Source organism: Rhinatrema bivittatum, chromosome 12, assembly GCF_901001135.1.
Source record: "Rhinatrema bivittatum chromosome 12, aRhiBiv1.1, whole genome shotgun sequence".
Taxonomy (NCBI): domain Eukaryota; kingdom Metazoa; phylum Chordata; class Amphibia; order Gymnophiona; family Rhinatrematidae; genus Rhinatrema; species Rhinatrema bivittatum.
In genome coordinates this window covers 71,859,975-71,879,756 of record NC_042626.1, presented here as the reverse complement: position 1 = coordinate 71,879,756, position 19,782 = coordinate 71,859,975, and the positions used below count along the sequence as shown (strand labels likewise).

The 19,782-nt window shown below is 49.0% G+C and overlaps 1 protein-coding gene across 1 annotated transcript in view; it reads right to left on the bottom strand.

Moving 5' to 3' along the window:
• The window catches only part of TOP2A (DNA topoisomerase II alpha), a 249,024-nt gene that overhangs the window by 141,661 nt on the left and 87,581 nt on the right, over nt 1-19,782 (bottom strand). Inside the window, exons 20-22 of the mRNA XM_029572748.1 lie at nt 2,357-2,505; nt 2,002-2,233; nt 883-1,017 (exon numbers count right to left, since the gene is read on the bottom strand). Of these exons, the coding sequence (XP_029428608.1) occupies nt 883-1,017; nt 2,002-2,233; nt 2,357-2,505 (516 nt within the window). The remainder of the gene's footprint in view (nt 1-882; nt 1,018-2,001; nt 2,234-2,356; nt 2,506-19,782) is intronic.

Genomic DNA, 19,782 nt, shown 5'->3' with positions numbered 1-19,782 from the left:
TACCCCCGGGCCAGCACTGCAGACCTCTTTGCCTCAGTTCCTTCTGGGGGGAGTGAGCCGGACTCTCCGGTATCACCCCCAGAGCTGCTTTGTCCATGGTGCTAGGGCCCTCGACCCCTACCAGCAGCTGCCTGCTAGCTGTAAGGGGATGGTCCCCTCAGGACCTCACAACCCACCGGGCGGCTTGAGACTCCAAACTTTAATCTTTTTATTTTTTTTTTCCCCAAAATCAACTTTACACTAAAACTCTGTCTACTATCCTTACTCAATCAAAAACTTCTCAGGCTAACCACCGATCAAACCAGACCGTGGGCTTTGCACCTGTACCATCTGCTGGAGACAGAGGAATACTGGCAGACTGTGGGTGGCACCTTGGTATATATGGCAGAGTGTCAAAACTTTCTCTGTCTCCATCTGCTGGAGGGGAGGCAAAACCCAGGAGTCTGGACTGATCCAGGTACGTACAGGGAACCAGAAATTTTGTCTTAATCTTTTCTTTTTTTCCTCTCTCTCCAGACTGCCGGTTTTACACCATCTACCATCTGCTAGAGACAGAGAAATACTGAGGGATTGCAGATGGCACTGTGTACATTGTCAGTGAAACTTTCTCTGTCTCCATCTGCTGGCAGGGAGGCAAAACCCAGGAGTCTGGAGTGATCTGGGTACATACAGGAAATGCAGTTTAAACTTTTGCCTTTAGGTATCAATGTCTTTTAAAGTACTCTTAGTACTTCATAATTAACAGTTGCCCCTATAGAGAGTACAGTGCAATTCTGAAGGAGTAGTGGTGGACAGAAGAAACTGCTCCATCCTGCCAAGGCAGCAGAAGACTGACCAAGCGCTGCTCCTATCATGACAACACTGAAGAGGATCTGTCCTTACCTGAGTCCAAGTCCTGACGGGAAGCTCCGAGATTTCGATCGTGGTTGTGTCCAGCACAGATACCTCTCCGCTTATAAGGTACTGATTTGGGCCCAGGTCCTGAATCATTCCCTTGAAGTTCTTGTAACTGGGAAGCTGAATGATGTTTGGGGGAGGGAGGAGGAGAGAAAGAAAAACACCAGAAGTTGCTAACATGACATGCACTTTCCTGAAGGGGCAACTTCTGCTGGGAAGCTAAATAGGGACTGATCCGCTATCAACACAAAGAGAGACCGGAATCAGTGTATTTCTCCTTACCCAAACCCAGCTAGAGTCTCGTGCAAGTAAGAGAATAGGCTCCAGAATTACACGCTAATAATCTGGAAGTGTTCATTTACCGTATTTTTCACTCCATAAGACACACCTAGGATTCAGACGGGGAAAATTTAAAAAAAAAATTTTTGTGCTAAACCGGCTCTGTCCCCTGGCGTCTGTGAGTCTTATGGAGCAAATTACGGGAATGCATAACTTTTTTTCTCCCCATTTTGTTTTCAGGTCTGGGGAGGGCCATTTCGGTCCACTCCCCAAATCAGAAAACTTTTATCTTTCTCTGGGAACCCTCTCCCCCAAAAAACCCCCCATCCCAACCCTTTAAATTAACACCCCCCCCCCCCCCCCCAAGACCTGCCAACTTAATTTACAACCCCCCACCCTCCTGACCCCCCCCAAGTCCTGCCAAAAGTCCCTGGTGGTCCAGGAGCGATCTCCTGGGCTTGGGCTGTCTGCTAAATGGCGCCGACGGCCCTTTGCCCTATGTCACTGGGGCCGACCAATGGCAGCGGTAGCCCCTGTGACATAGTAAGGGCAAAGGGCCATCGGCTGCCAGTAATCAAAATGGAGATCGCTCCCGGACCGCAGCTGGACCACCAGGGACTTTTGGCAGGTCTTGTGGGGGGGGGGGGGGGGGGGGGGTCAGGAGGGTTGGGGGGCATTTGTTAGATTTTTAGTTTTTTTTTTTAATATTCGCTCCATAAGACGCACATACATTTTCCCCCCACTTTTGGGGGGAAAAAAGTGCATCTTATGGAGCGAAAAATACGGTAAGTACCCACAGGTTTTCGCAACCCCTCCACATCATACCATGGGCAAGGGCTCTTCCCCCTCCAGCATGCGGCGCACGTTGTTCACTATCTCCCGCGGGTCGTAGTTGGGGATCTTGCAGGCCCAGCCTGTGCCAATGCCCTCGGCACCGTTCACCAGCACCAGTGGGATGATGGGGAGGTACCACTCAGGCTCCACACGCTGGTTGTCATCATAGAGGAATTTTAGTACGTTGTCATCCATGGGCGGATACAGCAACCGTGCCAGGGGGCTGGAAAGAGAAGCAACGGAGCCCAGGGGCTTATTAAGGACATAAAAATGATGAGCCCGCGGCTCAAGGCTTCAGCCAGATCACAAACTCATGTCACACAGGAGGCAGGAAGCCAGCACTGACCTCAACATGGTGAAGATGTATCGAGGACTGGCCGCATCTTTCCCTCCATGCAGCCTTGTACCAAACTGACCAATGGGTTGTAGGAGGTTGATGTTATTGCTGCCCACAAAGCTCTGAGCTAAGTTAATAATTGTCATCATCAAGGATTGCTGGAAGAAATGAAGCAGACACATTGGTATTAACTCACTGCACAGATAGCGCAGTTGCTTACCTGTAACATGTATTCTCCAAGGTCAGCAGGATGTTAGTCCTCACAGATGGGTGACATCAGATGGAGCCCAGCATGGAAAACGTTTGTCAAAGTTTCTAGAAGCTTTGACTGGCACACTGAGCATGCCCAACATGCCACTATCCGCACGTCCACACGAAGTCCCCCTGCAGTCTAATAACATAGCAAAAATACGAGCAACTTCCTGCTGTCCTAGGAGAACACCTGTTACAGGTAAGCATCTGCGCTTTCTCCTAGGACAAACAGGATGGTAGTCCACACAGATGGGTGAATACCAAGCTCCAGGCTGTTCCCACAACAATGAAGACCAACAAGTACCGAACAAGGTGCCAACGGACACAAAAAAACAACTGAGGTACTATTGGAATGTAGGGAGACAGCCTGGTCTCAAGTAGAGGACCCTAGGTAGTGTAAGTCTGGAAGAGACTGCGCAGGACAGATTGGCTGAATTTATCATCTTGTGGACCATCCTTGTCCAAGCAGTAATGGGCAGTGAATGTGTGTAAGGAGCGCCTGCAGCCAGCGAAGCCGCCACAGCCCTCTCAGAGTGAGCTTTAACCTGGGTTTCTAGCTGAAAGCCCAACTGCACATAGCAGAACGAGATGCAATCTGCTAGCCAGTTGGATAAGGTCTGTTTGCCCATTGTGACCCCCAGTCTGCTCATCGAAAGATATGAACAGCTGGGTGGACTGTCTATGCCCTGCTGAGCGTTCCAAGTAGATGCCATGGAACAGAGCACTTGAAAGTAATAAAGATGAACCAGAATTCCTTCCATGCATAGGGCCGCAGCCGCCACCACCACTACCACCAACTTGGTAAGGTTCGTGGCACCGCCACTATTTATTTATTTTGAATTCTTATATACTGACATTCCTGTATGAAATACAGATCACACCGGTTTACAGTACAACAGAAAGGTCGCGGGAGGGCGAATACATTAAACATTAAGTTAAACATTAAGTTAGGTTAAATTACATTAACTAAACATGAGATCATTCAATGGAAACAATTGGGAGAGCCATTAAACAAAAAACTAAAAAATAAATAAAACCATTAAAAAAAAGCCAAACTAGTTCGAAAGGAAGGACCCGAAACTGAAAATGCTGACCAAGCGCTATGAAACGAAAAAATTTCTGATGGTCCATCCAAATCGGAATACGAAGATACACCTCCGTCAAGTTCATGGACGCCAGGAACTCTCCTTTGCGGACTGCCGCTGCAACTGTGCGCAGGGTCCCCATATGAAACGCGGCACACAAAGGGCCCTGTTCACCTTCTGCAGGTCGAAAATGGGACAGAAGGTACCCTCCTTCTTGGGAACCATGTAGTAAATGGAGTACTTGCCCTTGTACCTCCTGCAGCACAGGCACTATGGCACATAGTTCCAGTAACCTTTGTAGTGTCCACACAGCCTCCCGCTCGCTGCTACAGATCACGAGACTCTAGAAAGGCCTCCCTAACCAGGCACAAATATTTGAGAGCGTAGCCATCTCTCATGACTTCTAGCACCCAATGGTCTGAAGTAATCCTGGTTCACTCCACATAAAAGCCGGACAAGCTGCCCCCTACGGCTTCTATGCAGGAGTGTGACACCCTGGCTCCCTTGGGTTGACATTTCACCACCAGCCCTGGAGCCTCTACGGCCTCCTCTAAAAGACTGTGGCGGATGCCCATTGGCTTCAAACGCGTTGAAGGTGGTCCTACCGACCGAAATCTCAAATCCCTAAACCGGGTTTGAGGCGGGAACACCTTCTTACTAGTGTGCTTATCCTCAGGCAGCCTATTCCCCTTAGATTCCCCCAACGCCTTCATCAGCTGATCCAAATCCTCCCTGAAGAGAAGCTTCTCTTTGAAAGGGAGATTATACAGCTGAGCTTTCAACCACATGACCGCTGACCAATTGCACAGCCACAAAAGCCTGCGGGCCGCCACCGCCGAGACCATACTCCTGGCTGACATGCGAATCAAATCATAGAACACATCGGCTACATAAGCCACCCCAGCCTCTAAATGAAATCTAAGATGAAATCTCCTCTGCAACACCAACTCAAACCATATAAAAACCTCATTCCAGTCATGATCTCCCCGCTTACCCAATTCCTTGGGCTAGCCTTATTCACTCTAACTCTTTTCAATGCACAATCGATTGCCAAAAAAACCCACATCCTACATGACTACCTGCTTGATTCCAAACCAGACATCTGTGCAATTACAGAGACCTGGCTGAAGCAAACAGATACAGTCTTAATCAATCAACTTCCCACCCAGATATACGACGTCTTTTCAATTCCTAGACAAAAGAAAAGAGGGGGAGGACTTCTCTTAGCCGCCAAAAAAGATCTTAATCTCACCCTACAATCCATCAACTCAAAATCTAAACTGGAGGTAGGCCTATTCAAATCAAAAACTCTCCAGATCCTCCTCATTTACGCCCCCCCCCCCCCCCCCCAGGGTTGCTAGACCTCGATGCGTCTCCTTTAGTGGAAATCATAGCCAAATACTTGACCTTGGATACACCCTCCATCATCCTTGGGGACTTTAATCTACACATCGACGCCAGGCCTCAATCTTCTAACTGTGAAGCTCTCCTTTCTCCCTCCCAGACATGGGCTTCACCCAAATCATCACCCAACCCACTCATAAAGCGGGTCACACCCTTGATCTCATCTTCACTAATGATAACCTCACACAACTCTCATCCCCTTCTTGCCTCCCAGTACCATGGTCAGACCACTTTATGATCACCTCCACTTTTAAAATGACAACAGGATCTCTTGCGCCCCTGCTGCCTACCACACTGCACTATAGGAAATCCTGTCCTTCAGAAGCCCTCGGCAATTCCCTAAGCAAAGAACTTCCCAACCTGGATCTTTCGAACCCTAATGCAGCTATACTTTCTTGGCAAAATATCACTGAAACCATAGCGAACAATCTATGCCCTCCATCATCAAAGTATATCAATCCATCTCAGAAAAATAAACAACCATGGTTCTCAAAGGAGCTTCGCACATTAAAACAAAGCCTGAGACAGAAGGAAAAGAAATGGCGGAACTCCCCCAACCCTCACTCCCTAGCCATCTACAAAGCAGCTCTCCACCATTACAGAACCATGACACTGCGAACCAAAAGAGACTTTTACGCCTACCGTATCCATGATATGATTTTCGATGCAAAGGCCCTCTTCGCCTACGTTTCAGATCTCACAAAGACAACTTCCGCACCGATTTCGGACGACCTAGCCCAATCAAAGGCCAATGAACTGGCCATTTTCTTCCAGAGTGAAATCGCTAACACCTTGGCTAGATTACCCTCCAACCCTATCACATCATCTTTAGATCCCCTCTACCGCCCTTACCCATTCGCAGCACTGGAAGCCTTCGAGCCCACCTATTCTACAGAGGTGGAAACTATCCTTAAAAGAATGAAACCCTCCACTCACCCACAGGATCAAATCCCATCTAAATTACTGCTTCTAATACCAGGCTCCATCTCTAAATACCTAGCAGACATCATTAACTGCTCGCTCTCACAAGGTATCTTCCTGGACACTCTCAAACTAGCAACCCTCAAACCTATCCTCAAAAAACCAAACCTGGACCCAGACGATCCTAACAACTATCGTCCAATATCCAATTTGCCGTTTGTAGCCAAAATCATGGAGAAAGTAGTAAATAATCAACTATCAAATTACTTGGAAGAGCATAAAATCCTTCATCCTTCACAATATGGATTTCAGAAAGAACATAGTACAGAATCACTCCTATCACTCTTAGATCAAGTATACCTGGGCTTTGACAAAGGACGCTCTTTCCTGCTTGCACTCCTCGATATCTCCGCAGCCTTCGACACAGTCAACCATACCATTTTATTAAACTGGCTAGCTGACATAGGAATCTCAGGACCGGTCTTCAAATGGTTCGACTCATTCCTCAGTAATCGAGGCTATAAGGTAAAAATCAACAACAAGGAATCTCCTCACATCAACTCCCCACATGGAGTCCCCCAGGGATCCTCTTTATCTCCCACTCTATTTAACATTTATCTCCTCCCTCTCTGCAATCTCCTCTCGTTGCTAAATTTGAAATTCTACATACACGCAGACGACGTCCAAGTTTGATTCCCATAACAGGCTCCTTGGACTCAGCAATCAAGCTATGGGACTCTCACCTACAAACTATCAACCACCACCTTACCAGCCTTAACTTGGTGCTAAATACTGCTAAGACAGAACTCCTGCTTATCACCCCTGAAAATAGTCTACACTTACAACAATCACACGCTACCTCCCACATCACTCATGCCAGAGAACTCAGAGTTACAATCGACAATCATCTGAACTTAAAGAAGTTTATAAATTATACTACAAAGGAATGCTTCTACAAGTTACAGGTGCTCAAAAAACTCAAGCCTCTTCTATATCACCATGACTTCAGGTCCGTACTCCAAGCAATTCTGTTCTCTAAGGTCGATTATTGTAATTCGATCCTGCAAGGTCTACCAGCTGTTACACTAAAACCTCTGCAACTGCTCCAAAATGCAGCTGCGAGAATTTTGACCAACACTAAGCGAAGAGATCACATCACGCCAATACTAAAAAACCTACATTGGCTTCCAGTTAATTTTAGAATACTCCACAAATCTCTCACCATCATCCACAAAAATATCTACCACCAGACTCCCCTAGACCTGCTACTCCCTCTTAAATTACACTCTTCGGCTAGACCTTTAAGAGATGCCTACAAGGGATCCCTTCATGTTCCACCGATCAAAATGGTACAAAGATTAACCATCAGAGACCGGGCTTTTTCAACAGCAGGCCCCACCATCTGGAATACATTGCCCCCGGACCTCCGACAGGAAACTTGCCTCATAACTTTTAAAAAGAAACTTAAGACTTGGCTGTTTGGTCGAGCCTTTCCTGGCTCCTAGACTATTTTCTGCCAATATAATATCCAACTAGCTGTGCTTCAACCATCTCATACTATTACATAAACTAGCACAGTGTCACAATCAAGTTATAATGCTAGAGTTAATCTCCAGAGGTGGGCTTCAAGCCCTTTCTCCCTGTTTATATTTCTCTACCTTGGTTCTCCTACTCTTTACTTCCAATTCCAAGTTGACCACCCTTGTTATAATGTAACTTTTTACTTTCTGCTCCCACTCCGTCTCCTCTTTGAGGTTTGACCTGTTATTGTTAATTAGCTATTGTTCTATGTAAACCGAGTTGATTTGATCTGTATCAAGAAAGTCGGTATATAAAAACCCTAAATAAATAAATGAGCTGACTACAGGGCACCATCTTCTGTTGAAGCCGGATCCTGTGCTTTCTCTACCCACACAGACAGGCCCTCTGCATCAAGCTGGCACAGATGGCAGCCCAAAGACTCAGCACGAGGACTTCAAACATCCACTTTAGGCGAATCGTCAACTTGCGGTCCTGCACATCCTTCAAAAACAGCAGCCCCCGCCACGGGTTGGTCATCTTTTAAGTGACCACCAACACCGCAGCATCCACCTTTGGTACCCGCAGTATCGCCAAACTCCTGATCTTCTTAGGTAAGGGAAAGGAACTCGGGGAGGCCCATAAGACCATCCAGGAACAGACTCACCCCCTCGCTATCAGATTCCTCCAGAGTCAATTTAACCCCCAATTCCTCCAAGACCTGGGGAATAAGAGGGCATAGTTCCGGGGGCGCTGTTGAGCCGCGCTACAAAATGGCTGCCTAACCCGCGAGCCCTGCAAATCCCAGCTCTTATAAAGGCAAAATCTGCACTTTCTGCCCGGCGAAATCGCTGCACGCTTGCTGCCCTCGACGGCTAACACTTCCAGGATGACTTCCCGTAAGCGGACGACGGACCTTAAACAATTTTCGTTTAGTAAAGTCGCTGAGGAGATTATCAGCGCGGGAGCAGAGCAGGCCCTTCGATCCCCGGAAGATGCTGACGTTGCAGCCAGCGCGTGCGAGCTGCCTGCGGATGTCTCTGACCAAAACACTGAGGGCTCGTACGCAGACCTACCGACTAGGGCCGAGATCAGAAATTGGTTCATGGAACTACGGGCAGATCTTAAGGCCCATAAAACAGAATTGTTAGCTTCCATCACTGAAGTGAAAGCGGACTTGTGTGCTTTGGGCCAGCGGGTAGATGAGTTGGACTCCCGCGCGGACACCCACAGTCAACTCTTTGACTCTGTGACTGAACAGGCTAAACAAACCTCTCTGGAAGTGGAAGCGCTCGCAGAAAAGGTAGAGGATATTGAAAACCGGGCGAGACGGGCGAATCTCCGCTTTAGGGGGGTCCCGGAGACGGAGCAATACCAGGACTGTGAGAACACCGTCGTTCTGCTATGTACACATCTGCTGAGCTTAAACACCACGGATTTAGCGCCCAATGCGGTGGAGCCTAAAATAGATCTGGAAAGAGCACATCGTGCCCTTGGCCCCAAAAGAGATAATCAGCCTCGGGACATTATTGTAAAATTTCATCATTTTAGGCTGAAGGAACAGATCATACAAGCTGCTCGTGCACACCCGGAATGGCGCTGGCAAGACTTACACATTTCGGTCTATAATGATTTGGCCCCTCTCACTTTACAAAAACGATATCTGCTGCGTGAAGTGACGGCTGCGTTGCGACAAGCTGACATCCGATATAGATGGGCATTTCCCTTTGCGCTAGTATTTCAGCATAAAGGAATTTCATATAAAGTAAAATCGCCCATGGAAGCAGTGGACTGTTTCTTGCAGGCGGGCTTGGAAGCCACATTCACCACGACAGCGAAGACTAACCCAGCAATGCCGAAGGATAACACTCCAAGATGGCGCCGGCCTGGATCGGGGAGAGGACGCCTCCGCCGTCAGCGCTCACAACTCCGCGATCAAAGAGCGGCCGAGAGCTGAATGTTACTACAGCAGAGGCTATGGATGGCCATATTTATCTACTTTGTTTCAGTCAGCGTGGGGACTCACGCTCTGCAGTATGGACATATTTAGTAGTGCAAACTTCATAGTCAATGTGGTGCCCGGGCATCTTAGCAATGTTGTTAGCATGTTGCCTTTCAAGTTAAAGTTTCATTGATTTTTCTTAGCTGGGATGGGAGTTGGGAAGGCGGTGAGGAGTGCCGCTTATAATGTACCCCGCGATTAATGATTCGCGTAAGGGAGGCGAATCTGACCCTGACGGGGAGGGGGATGGTTGGAGCCTACTTGAGACCTTTTTTATGTATAAGCATCTATTTAATACATGTTTATCTAGACAATGTGCTGCACGACGTATTCTGGGAGACAGAAGTAGCAGGTGGGTGGTATCGGACATGGCGAGACTCACTATGAGTCTTTCTCATTGGGTATTTCACAATGGTTAATGTAATATCGTTAAATGTAAAAGGACTTAATACGTATAGGAAGCGATACCTTCTTAAAAGGGAACTAAAGCAGCTTCGAGCTGATATAACTTTGTTGCAGGAAACACACTTACGAAGCAAATATAATCACCTTTTAAAGTCTAAAGATTACTCGCATACCGTTTTGGCATCCAGTGGAGGCACCAATAAATATGCGGGGACCGGCATTCTTATCTCTGCCCAATTGGTATGTGATCTCCTTACACAGGTCATTGACCCAGAAGGGAGGTACGTGTTGGTTCGACTGAGGGTTGGTTCTCAAATATACACCTTGGTATCTCTATATGCTCCTAATCGGGATCAAGAAGTTTTTTTCCAAAAAATATATAGCCTCCTCTCTACACATGCTGAGGGAACACTTATTGTTGGGGGCGATTTTAACGTCTCCCTCCGCCCAGCTCTAGATACCTCCCAGGGCCGTGTTAGTGCTAACTCGCCAACCCAACGCATTTTGAAAAGACTAATGGAGGGCTGGCAGCTGGTTGATGTTTGGAGGCATAGGTACCCTCATTCACGGACATACTCATTTTACTCTGCTCCCCACAATAGCTACTCCCGGATAGACTACCTGTTGGTGGATAAATTATTATGTAACCGGGTACGTAAAGTAGACATCGGGGCCATTACGTGGTCAGACCATGCTCCGGTGTCTATGGAAGTGGATTTGGGAGTCCAAGAGGAGGGCGACCGCTTTTGGAAGCTCAACGAGTCCCTCTTACAGGATGATTCGTTTGCAAAAACGCTAGAGGCACAAATACAAGAATACTTCCTATTGAATGCAGACCCTGGAATATCCCCCAGCGTGTTGTGGGACTGCTCTAAAGCAGTAGTACGGGGTTTATTCATAGCCAGAGGTACGGCGTGCAAGCGCAAGCAAATTCAAGCTAGATCCAGCCTGGTATCTCAAATCACTAATACAGCGAAGGATCATATGCGGACGGGATCCCATTGCTGCTATTCTAAGCTTCTGGCGCTTAAATCAGAGTTACGTCAATTGGACAATGCTCAAATAGCACACTTTCTAGATCTAACAAAGCAAGCTTACTTTGAGGGGGGCGACAAGGCGGGGCGCCTATTGGCTAGGCAGTTGAAAGCTCGTATATCTCAAAATAATATCTCTAAAATTAAAGGGTCTAATGGAAGTATGATTACTGACTCCTCGGGTATTCGAGAGGAATTCTCCCGCTTTTATGAGAAACTTTACAGTACGGAGGACTCTGTCCAAGAGCACCAGATTGAGGAATATTTGCAATCTGTTCCCTTGCCTATGCTTACTCCAGAGCAATGTCTCTCCCTTGATTCTCCGATTACAGCGGGGGAGGTCATTACTGTGATTAAATCTTTGAAATTAGGTAAATCTCCGGGCCTTGACGGCTTGTCAGGCGCCTATTACAAAACATTTGCCAACACGGTTTCAGAGCCACTTGCGCAGTATTTTAACAGCCTCCGCGAAGTAGGATCCATCAGTTCACAGGCCAATGTAGCCGGTATAACTGTGCTAGCTAAACCGGGCCGTGATCCAACATTATGCAGCTCCTTTCGGCCTATATCCTTAATTAATGTTGACCTTAAGATACTTGAGAGGCTTCTTGCTCTGCGCCTTAATAAAATTCTCCCTGGGTTGATTCATTCGGACCAAGTGGGCTTTGTTCCGCACCGTATGGCGGCCGATAACATTCGCAAGGTGTTGGATCTGGTCTGGTGGGTGCAGGAGGAGAAGGAGCCGGCGGTACTGCTTTCAATCGATGCTGAGAAAGCATTTGACTTGGTTCACTGGCCCTTCCTTTTCCACACTCTACGTAAGATGGCCTTTGGTCCTTTCTTCATAAAGTGGATACAGAAGTTATACGATTACCCGCAAGCACGGGTCAAGGTGAATAATGGGTATGGCTCGGCATTCCAAATTGGGAGAGGAACGAGGCAGGGGTGCCCACTGTCTCCCCTACTTTTTGCTTTGTATTTGGAGCCCATGACCACTAAAATACGACAGGCATTGGATATCGTAGGCGTTACTTTAGGGGACGCCCAATATAAACTTTCGCTCTTCGCGGACGATATCCTTCTCATACTGACGGAACCTCAGCAATCCCTTCGGGGTGTCATGCGGGAGCTTCTTGCTTTTGGACAGGTTTCTGGCCTTAAAGTGAATTTAGAAAAATCAGAGATACTTAATCTGACTTTAACGGACCAGGCACGTCAGGCCATTAGCCAACAACTCCCCTTTAAATGGGCAAAGTCGTCAATTAAATATTTGGGGGTGCGTATATCTCCGAACTTACCTGATTTGTTTGAACTTAACTATAAACCACTTATAGCTAGAACAGTTACAGACTTGAGCAGGTGGAATAAGGACGCCTACTCCTGGCTTGGCAGAATTGCTATCATTAAAATGTCTACTCTGCCTAAATTCCTGTATTTGTTTTCTTCTTTACCCATTTATATATCAGCGGCCATCCTTAGATCCTGGCAGAAGAAAATTTTTTACTTCATCTGGAGAAGGAGACCACCTAGGGTGGCAAGGCACGTGTTGTATTTGCCCAAAGATCAGGGCGGTATGGCAGTCCCTAATTTCACTTGGTATTATCGAGCTTCCCAGTTAAGAGCTTGCATAGACATGTATAGGCGGGCGGCACCAAAGCAATGGGTTCAAATTGAGCAGGCTATTGTGGGCCCCATGGAACTCGGGGCTATGATGTGGCAACCTCGTAATACATGGCGGCCACTCCGAAAGATGCCTCTTACCTTGAGAGTATCGATGCGTATCTGGACCCAATGTAGGCGGGGTCTAGTGGGCCGATTCTCCTATTATTATCAATCCTCCCTACAGAATAATACTCGGTTTCCCGCGGGCTTCCAGTCACCCGGGCTGGTGGCGTGGAGGACACGGGGTTTAAATATAATTGGTCAACTGTTTCATCAAGATACCCTCATTCCTCCAGATAGGCTATTCGCCACATACCACCTTGATCATAGAGATATTTATGCCTATGCTCAAGTGTCACATTTCATACGATTACTTCAGAGAACCTCCTGCCTGAGGCCGGGGCGCTCCTTATTGGAGTCTTATATTCTACATTGCGACGCCATTAAAGGCATAATCTCCAAAATTTATCAGTTACTCATACCCTCCTCTCCTCAACGAGGTGGATTTATGGCTCAATGGGAAATAGACTTGGGGAAATCCTTGGGGGACGACGTATGGGGGCAGATATTTTTAAGGGCGCGCTCCAGTTCGATTTCAGCTAAATTACAAGAGAATTGTTTCAAGATGGTCTACCGGTGGTATATCACCCCAGTCAAAATGCATAGATGCTACCCGACCCTCTCCGATTTATGTTGGAGAACGTGTGGGGGGCGGGGATCCTACTTACATATCTGGTGGGAGTGCCCCAGGATTTCACCACTTTGGCAATCTATCTTTGACTGGCTTGGTCAGATTCTCTCTCTGACGCTCCCCGTATCTGTGGAGATGGCCTTGCTGCATGTATTTCCTGACATTATAGAATCCAACTATCACAGGTTTTGTGTACATGTATTCATTGCAGCTCGATCGCTGGTGGCTAGTAATTGGAAGACGGCGCAGGTGCCTTCCTTACCGGATGTAATAGCCAAACTGCGCTTTTATCACACACTGGCTTCCTTAACTGCAACGAAGCATCGTTTAGAAGCTTCCTTTCATAAGTCCTGGAAACCTTTTATAGATTACCTGTCAAGTAATTGATACTACTCATCTTATCTTGGCATTCCTCAGAATCGGTTCAGTGTATTATTATCACATGTGTATTAGTTGTACCTTTATTTATGCTTATCTCATGTACTAGTATCTCTTGCAAGAGCTAGAATTTTGTATCTCTTTGAAGATTATGCTGAGTTATACCGCTCCTGTAATGGGGGGAGGGGGGGGATAATGGCTTGCATTATGTTATGTTTGGACGGGTATTCTACGACTACCTCAACATGTTTGTTTTACTTGTACACTGGAATGCGGTTATACTGTTGTTGGTACTTGTTTAAACTTTAATAAAAGACAAATTGTAAAAAAGAGGGCATAGTTCCATCTTTTTAAATAAACTGACAACTTTAGGATCATCCCCCCTCCGATCTTTCATCTGGATCTGGGTCATCCTTAGCTACATCAGGGGTCCACATGGTGGAAGCGGGGGCACCAAGCATCTCAGGAGGCTAGATGGCCCGGGCAAGGGCTCGGGTAACGAAGGCCTCAGGACTACTGCACCGTATGGCGCCAGCGGTCTGTGCGCATCTTTCTCCTTGGAGAACTCAATAATGGGAATCACACCTGAGGGGGGCATCAGTTGCATCTGGAGTGCTCCAAGCAGACATCCAGATGCTCGAGCAGGGGTGCCAAGTGGATGGCACAGGCTCCGGAGGCGGTATGTGGGCCAGTGGCAGGGGCGGTTGGATGCTCCGTAGAGCTCAGAGCACCGCACACTGCAGTCCAACTCCTCCTGGAAGTCCTGTGAGGACAGGACTGATGGAAAGGTCGAGGTATTACCGGCACTTCCTCAGAGTTCCGAGGAGGCTTGGTATCCAACACTGATGGGGAATGTCAGGGACTCCTGGGCCAGCTTCGGTGGCAGCGCAACAGCTGCTGGTGCTGCACCGGGACCAGTGCCATGCGATGACTGGTGTTGGTGTTTCCAGGATCTCCCATGATGCTCAGTCCGGTCTGTCACCGGCGCAAAGGAAGTTGAGGATCCCAATGCCCTTGAAAGTGGAGAGACCATGGAAGAGTGGTCACCATCTCCAGGGTCCTTAGATGATGTTGCCGGGGTAGTGGAAAGGGCTGGTATAAGTCCCTCCTCCTGCCATTCAGCCTCCGCTTCTAAAAAAAAAAAAAAAAAAAAAAAAGCTTTGTGCATTAAAATCACAAACTTAGAAGAAAAGGCCTGCTGTCTCTTTAAGGTCCCTCAGGGGAGGGGCCACATCGGGAGGAGAGGCAGGTTCTAGGTCAGCCGGTTGCACAGGGCTTAAATTAGGTGTAATAAAAGTACAAAATCAGTAGTAAAATGAGAATTCCCCTCCCCCGTCTGGCAAAGAAACAGGTGCAGCGGGAAGGGGGGGGTGAGGAGTTGCCGCGGGAATGGCAAAGACCTTCTGTGCCTGGCTGCTGTGAGCGGGAGAGAGAGAACTGCTCTCCGCTCCTTCCCCTGTAAGCTGCCGGTTCTCGTACAGGGTACTGATTAATAAAAAGTTAAAACCTTTCCTCTTTTTCCTTTCCCCCTCCATACAGCCTAAAGTGACAGAGGAATTTTACGTCTCTGATGAGACTCCTGAGGTATGAGACTTCTCAGGGGTCTCCATGGGGAAGGGACTGGATCACCCCTCCCCCTGCACCCAGCTCCTCACAGGAACATGAAATTCAGCGCTGCTGTCAGAAACGACCCGCTCTCCCGTTCAGTCAGAGGAATGGCACGTCTCTGCAACTGTTAGGCTGCCCCGAGGAAGAAACGACATCTCAGGGCAGCAGGGGGTCGTGGGGGAGAGGTTGGACCACCAACATTAACCCATAAGGTTACCCCAAAAACCAACATTAACCCAAAGCTTACCCCAAAAACAACAGAACAACATAAGACGGAATGTACAAGACAGATCTGTCACTGAAAACAAAGTTTTGCCTGTAAGTCTCCAGAGAAGCTGAACACTGAGGCTTTTTTTTTTTTTTTAAACTTTATAACTATGATCCATCCAAGGAAAGAATTAAAGGAAAACAAAGAATAAAGAAATTCTGTAAACTATCCTCTAAATGAACTGGGGAACCGAAGGTGCAACTGCCATCTGCTGGAGTCAGAGAAATACTGAAGGTTTACAGAGGGCGCACCAGTTAGGAGGGACCGCCCTCTCAGTTTTTGCTCTGACTCCATCTGCTGGAGGGGGGACATAACCCACGGTCTGGACTGATCCTTGTACGTACAGGGAAAGGAGAGATGGTGAGACTGTGTCAAGTGGGATTTCAGACAGTTGATCAGAAACCCCGAGTGCCGATGTATGGCGAGTCCGAGGGAGTCGAGGGTTTTTGCCTGGACTGGCTTTTTATGAGCCAGTCTAGATATGGAAAGACATGGACGGACACCTTTGCGGCATAACTGTGTAGCCACGACTGCCAGGCACTTCGTGAACAGTCGGGGCGCCGAGGCTAGGCCGAATGGCAGTACCTTGTATAGATAGTGCCCGTGACCTACTACAAATTGCAGGTATTTGCAATGAGGAGGAAAGATTGCAATATGGGCGTATGCGTCCTGAAGGTCCAGAGAGCAGAGCATGTTGTAGCAGAGGGAGCATGGTGCCCAGGGACACCATTCTGAACCTTTCCTTGTGAAGAAATGTGTTTAAAGCATGGAGATCCAAAATAGGCCAGAGGCAGCCAGTCTTTTTTAGGATTAGGAAATACCGGAAGTAGAATCCTCTCCCCTGTTAAGTCAAGGGAACGGGTTCTACGGCCCTGGCCAACAGAAGAGTCGAGAGCTCTGACTCAAGAAGTCCTGTGTGATCGTCCTAGCTCCAGGCTGGAATGGGTCCAGTTGAAAAATTTAGATGGTAACCGTGGGTTATGATGGATAGTACCCACTGGTCTGTGGTAACTGGGTGCCAATTGGTTACAAAGTGGCAGAGGCGGCCTCGCACTGGTGAACTGGGTTGTGGGATCAAGGGGGGATGGCTGGAGCTCTCTGGAAAGGAGTCAAAATCCAGTTGCAGGACCAGCTTATGGAGCTGGTTATGCTCTAGGTGTCCTTGCTTGGCGTGCATGTCCTCTGAGGGGCCCGAGCTGGTCGAGCACCGGACGTGGGAGGATAATACCTGTGTGGTCTGTAAAATTGCTTCCTGGTGTCCCTGTGGGCTACGGAGGGTGTATCTGAGGTGACAGTTGGCGCAGGGTCTCATGATGGTCCTTTAACTGGGCCACTGCATCTTGGATCTTGTCCCTGAACAGATTTTTTCCTGTACAGGGGAGATCTGCAAGTTTGTCCTGCACCTGCGTAGGTCCTGCACCTGCGTCCTGCACCTGCGTAGGTCTGAGGCTTTAAGCCAGGCCCAGCGTCTAGCATTGATGCCCGCTGCCGAGCACCTGCTCCTGCACCTGCGTAGGTCTGAGGCTTTAAGCCAGGCCCGCTGCCGAGCACCTGCGTCCTGCACCTGCGTAGGTCTGAGGCTTTAAGCCAGGCCCAGCGTCTAGCATTGATGCCCGCTGCCGAGACTCTGGATGCTGTTTCAAAGGAGTCATAAGCAGTTCTGACCTTGTGTTTACCTGCTTCCAATTCTTTTTGCAGGATGGAGGACATGGTCTCTTGATGTTGCTGTGGGGTAAGGTCTCTGAATTCCTGGACTTGTTTCCAGAGATTCCTGTTGTATTGGGTCATGTATAATTGAAACGCTGGTATTTGCGCTATCAATATGGACCCGTGAAAGACTCTGCGCCCCATGCATCCAATGCCTTCTGTTCCTTTCCAGGAACAGAGGAGTGTGGTCGGGATCTTTTAGCCTTCTTTTGGGCTGATTCCACCACTACAGAATGGTGGGGCAATTGGCTTTTTTGAAATCCTGGGGCTTGTTGGACCAGGTAAGTAGCATCTGTCTTCCGGTTTACTGGAGGTACAGTACCTGGATGATCCCATAGAACTTCGTGCACTGGGATCACCATTACCTCTTTTGGAACATCTACAAATTGTAAGACCTCCAACATTTTGTGGCGATCATCCTCTTCTGTTATCAGTGGGAATGATATGGTTTCAGACATCTCTGACAAAGCTGGCAAAAGAGGTCTTCCTGGGGAGAACAATGCCTTTCTTCCGGGGGTGAAGACTCTGAGAGCAGTTCATCGGAAGCATGTGAGGAATGGTCTGAGGATGCATTCTCCCATAGATCATAGGGAGTTTCTTCCTCTCCTGCCGGAATTCCTGAGGGACGAAGGATGCCAGAGCCTAGAGGATGAGAAGGCATCAATGGATGTCGAGGTGGCATCGATGGATGCGGCATCGGCATTGAAGGAGGCGGTGCTGGCATAGAGGCGGATGAGGTGCGCTTAGGCACCGACAGTCCTGATGGCCCTGGAACGGGCTCTGGCATCAGAGGATCCCATGGCGGGATCGGGCCGGAAGTCACCTCCTCCTCAGAGGAACCTGGTATGGAAATCGGATTTGTGGAGGTCTCGATGGTTGACTCTGTGCCAGCATGTCCAATGGCACGGGCTGAGTCAGCAGGGCCCGATGAGGGTGTCCAAGCTCTCGAGAAGCGGTGTGAACATCAAGGGCGCCAGTACCGGTGGCGACTGGAAGCCCCACAGGGCATTCAGCACTGCCTGTTGGACTAATCTGTCCAACTCCTCCCTGAAGGCTGGTGTAGACAACACTGCGCCTGGGGTAGGAGGCAGGCTAGGTGTAACTGTAGCCTTCACAGGGGTCTGTGGAGGCTCAGAACCCGGTACAGGTATTGGTGGGGGAATGCCTCAGGGTCCCAGCGTCCAGAGGAGAATGGGGGCTCCTCTCCCTGGGCCTCTTCACAGGTGGCTCGATAGAAGTCAATGCCACTGTGGTATCGGTGCCGGCACCGGGCGGGAACACGGTGCCGGTGCTTCCCTCTGTGCTCGGCCCAGTCCTTCTCTGGCCCAGAGGATGACGCCACCGATGCCTTCGAGGAGGGTTGGTGACTGACGGTCACCAGCTCCGGAGACACCCCGCCAGGAACATCGTGAAGTCGATTGACCCTCTCCGGTCGGTGTCACTTGAGCCGGAGTCGATGGAGCAGAACGGTTTGAAGCAAACAGATGCTCCATCTTGTCCAGTCAAGCGCACCTGCCATTGGGAGTCATTTGTGCGCAACTGAAGCATCAATGAACATCGTGCGAGGGTCCTAAGCACAAAACACAGACATTGTGCAGGTCTGTTATGGACATGGTCCTCAGACACTAGGGGCATTTTCTAAACCCGGTTGCCATGCCGAAAGAGGGTGGCTACCACCGCATCCGAATAACCTTTGCCTTTCAGACGGCGCCTTTCAAAAGCCATGCCTTTAGACAAAAGCGATCTGCCTGATCGAAACAGACGGGTCCCTGATGCAGAAGATTCGGTATTGGTGGTAGACGGAGCGGCGCTTCCAACATCAGATTGACTAGATCCACAAACCACGGTCTTCGAGGCCACTCCGGAGCCACCAGAACAACCTCCGTGGGATGGCTTTCTATGCGATGCAGAACTTTGCCTACGAGGGGCCACGGGGGAAAGACATACAGGAGGATTGACGTCGGCCAGGGGAGCACCAGGGGGTCCACCCCCTCTGCCCCTGGTTCTCTGCGCCGGGCGAAGAAGCGTGGAGCCTTGGCATTCTGAAAAGTCGCCATCAGGTCCATGGCCGGTTGCCCCCATTTGTTGCAGATGAGCTGAAATGCGTCGTCCGCCAGGTCCCACTCTCCGGGATCGAGTTGGTGGCGACTCAGGAAGTCCGCCTGAATCTTGTCTACCCCTGCAATGTGAGACGCGGCGGTGGAGAAGATGCCATTCTGCCCACTGGATTAGTAGTCGAGCTTCTAAAGCCACTGGACGGCTCCGGGTCCACCCCTGACGATTGATATAGGCCACGGTGGTCGCGTTGTCTGACAAGATTCTGACAGATTTCCCCTGGACCAGGGGTAGAAAAGCCCGTAATGCCAGACACACCGCCCTGGTCTCTAGGCGATTGATCGACCAACGCGACTGTCGTGGACCAGCGCCCCTGCACTGAGTGCCGCAAACAGACCGCTCCCCAACCGGAGAGACTCACGTCTGTGGTAACCACTGTCCATTC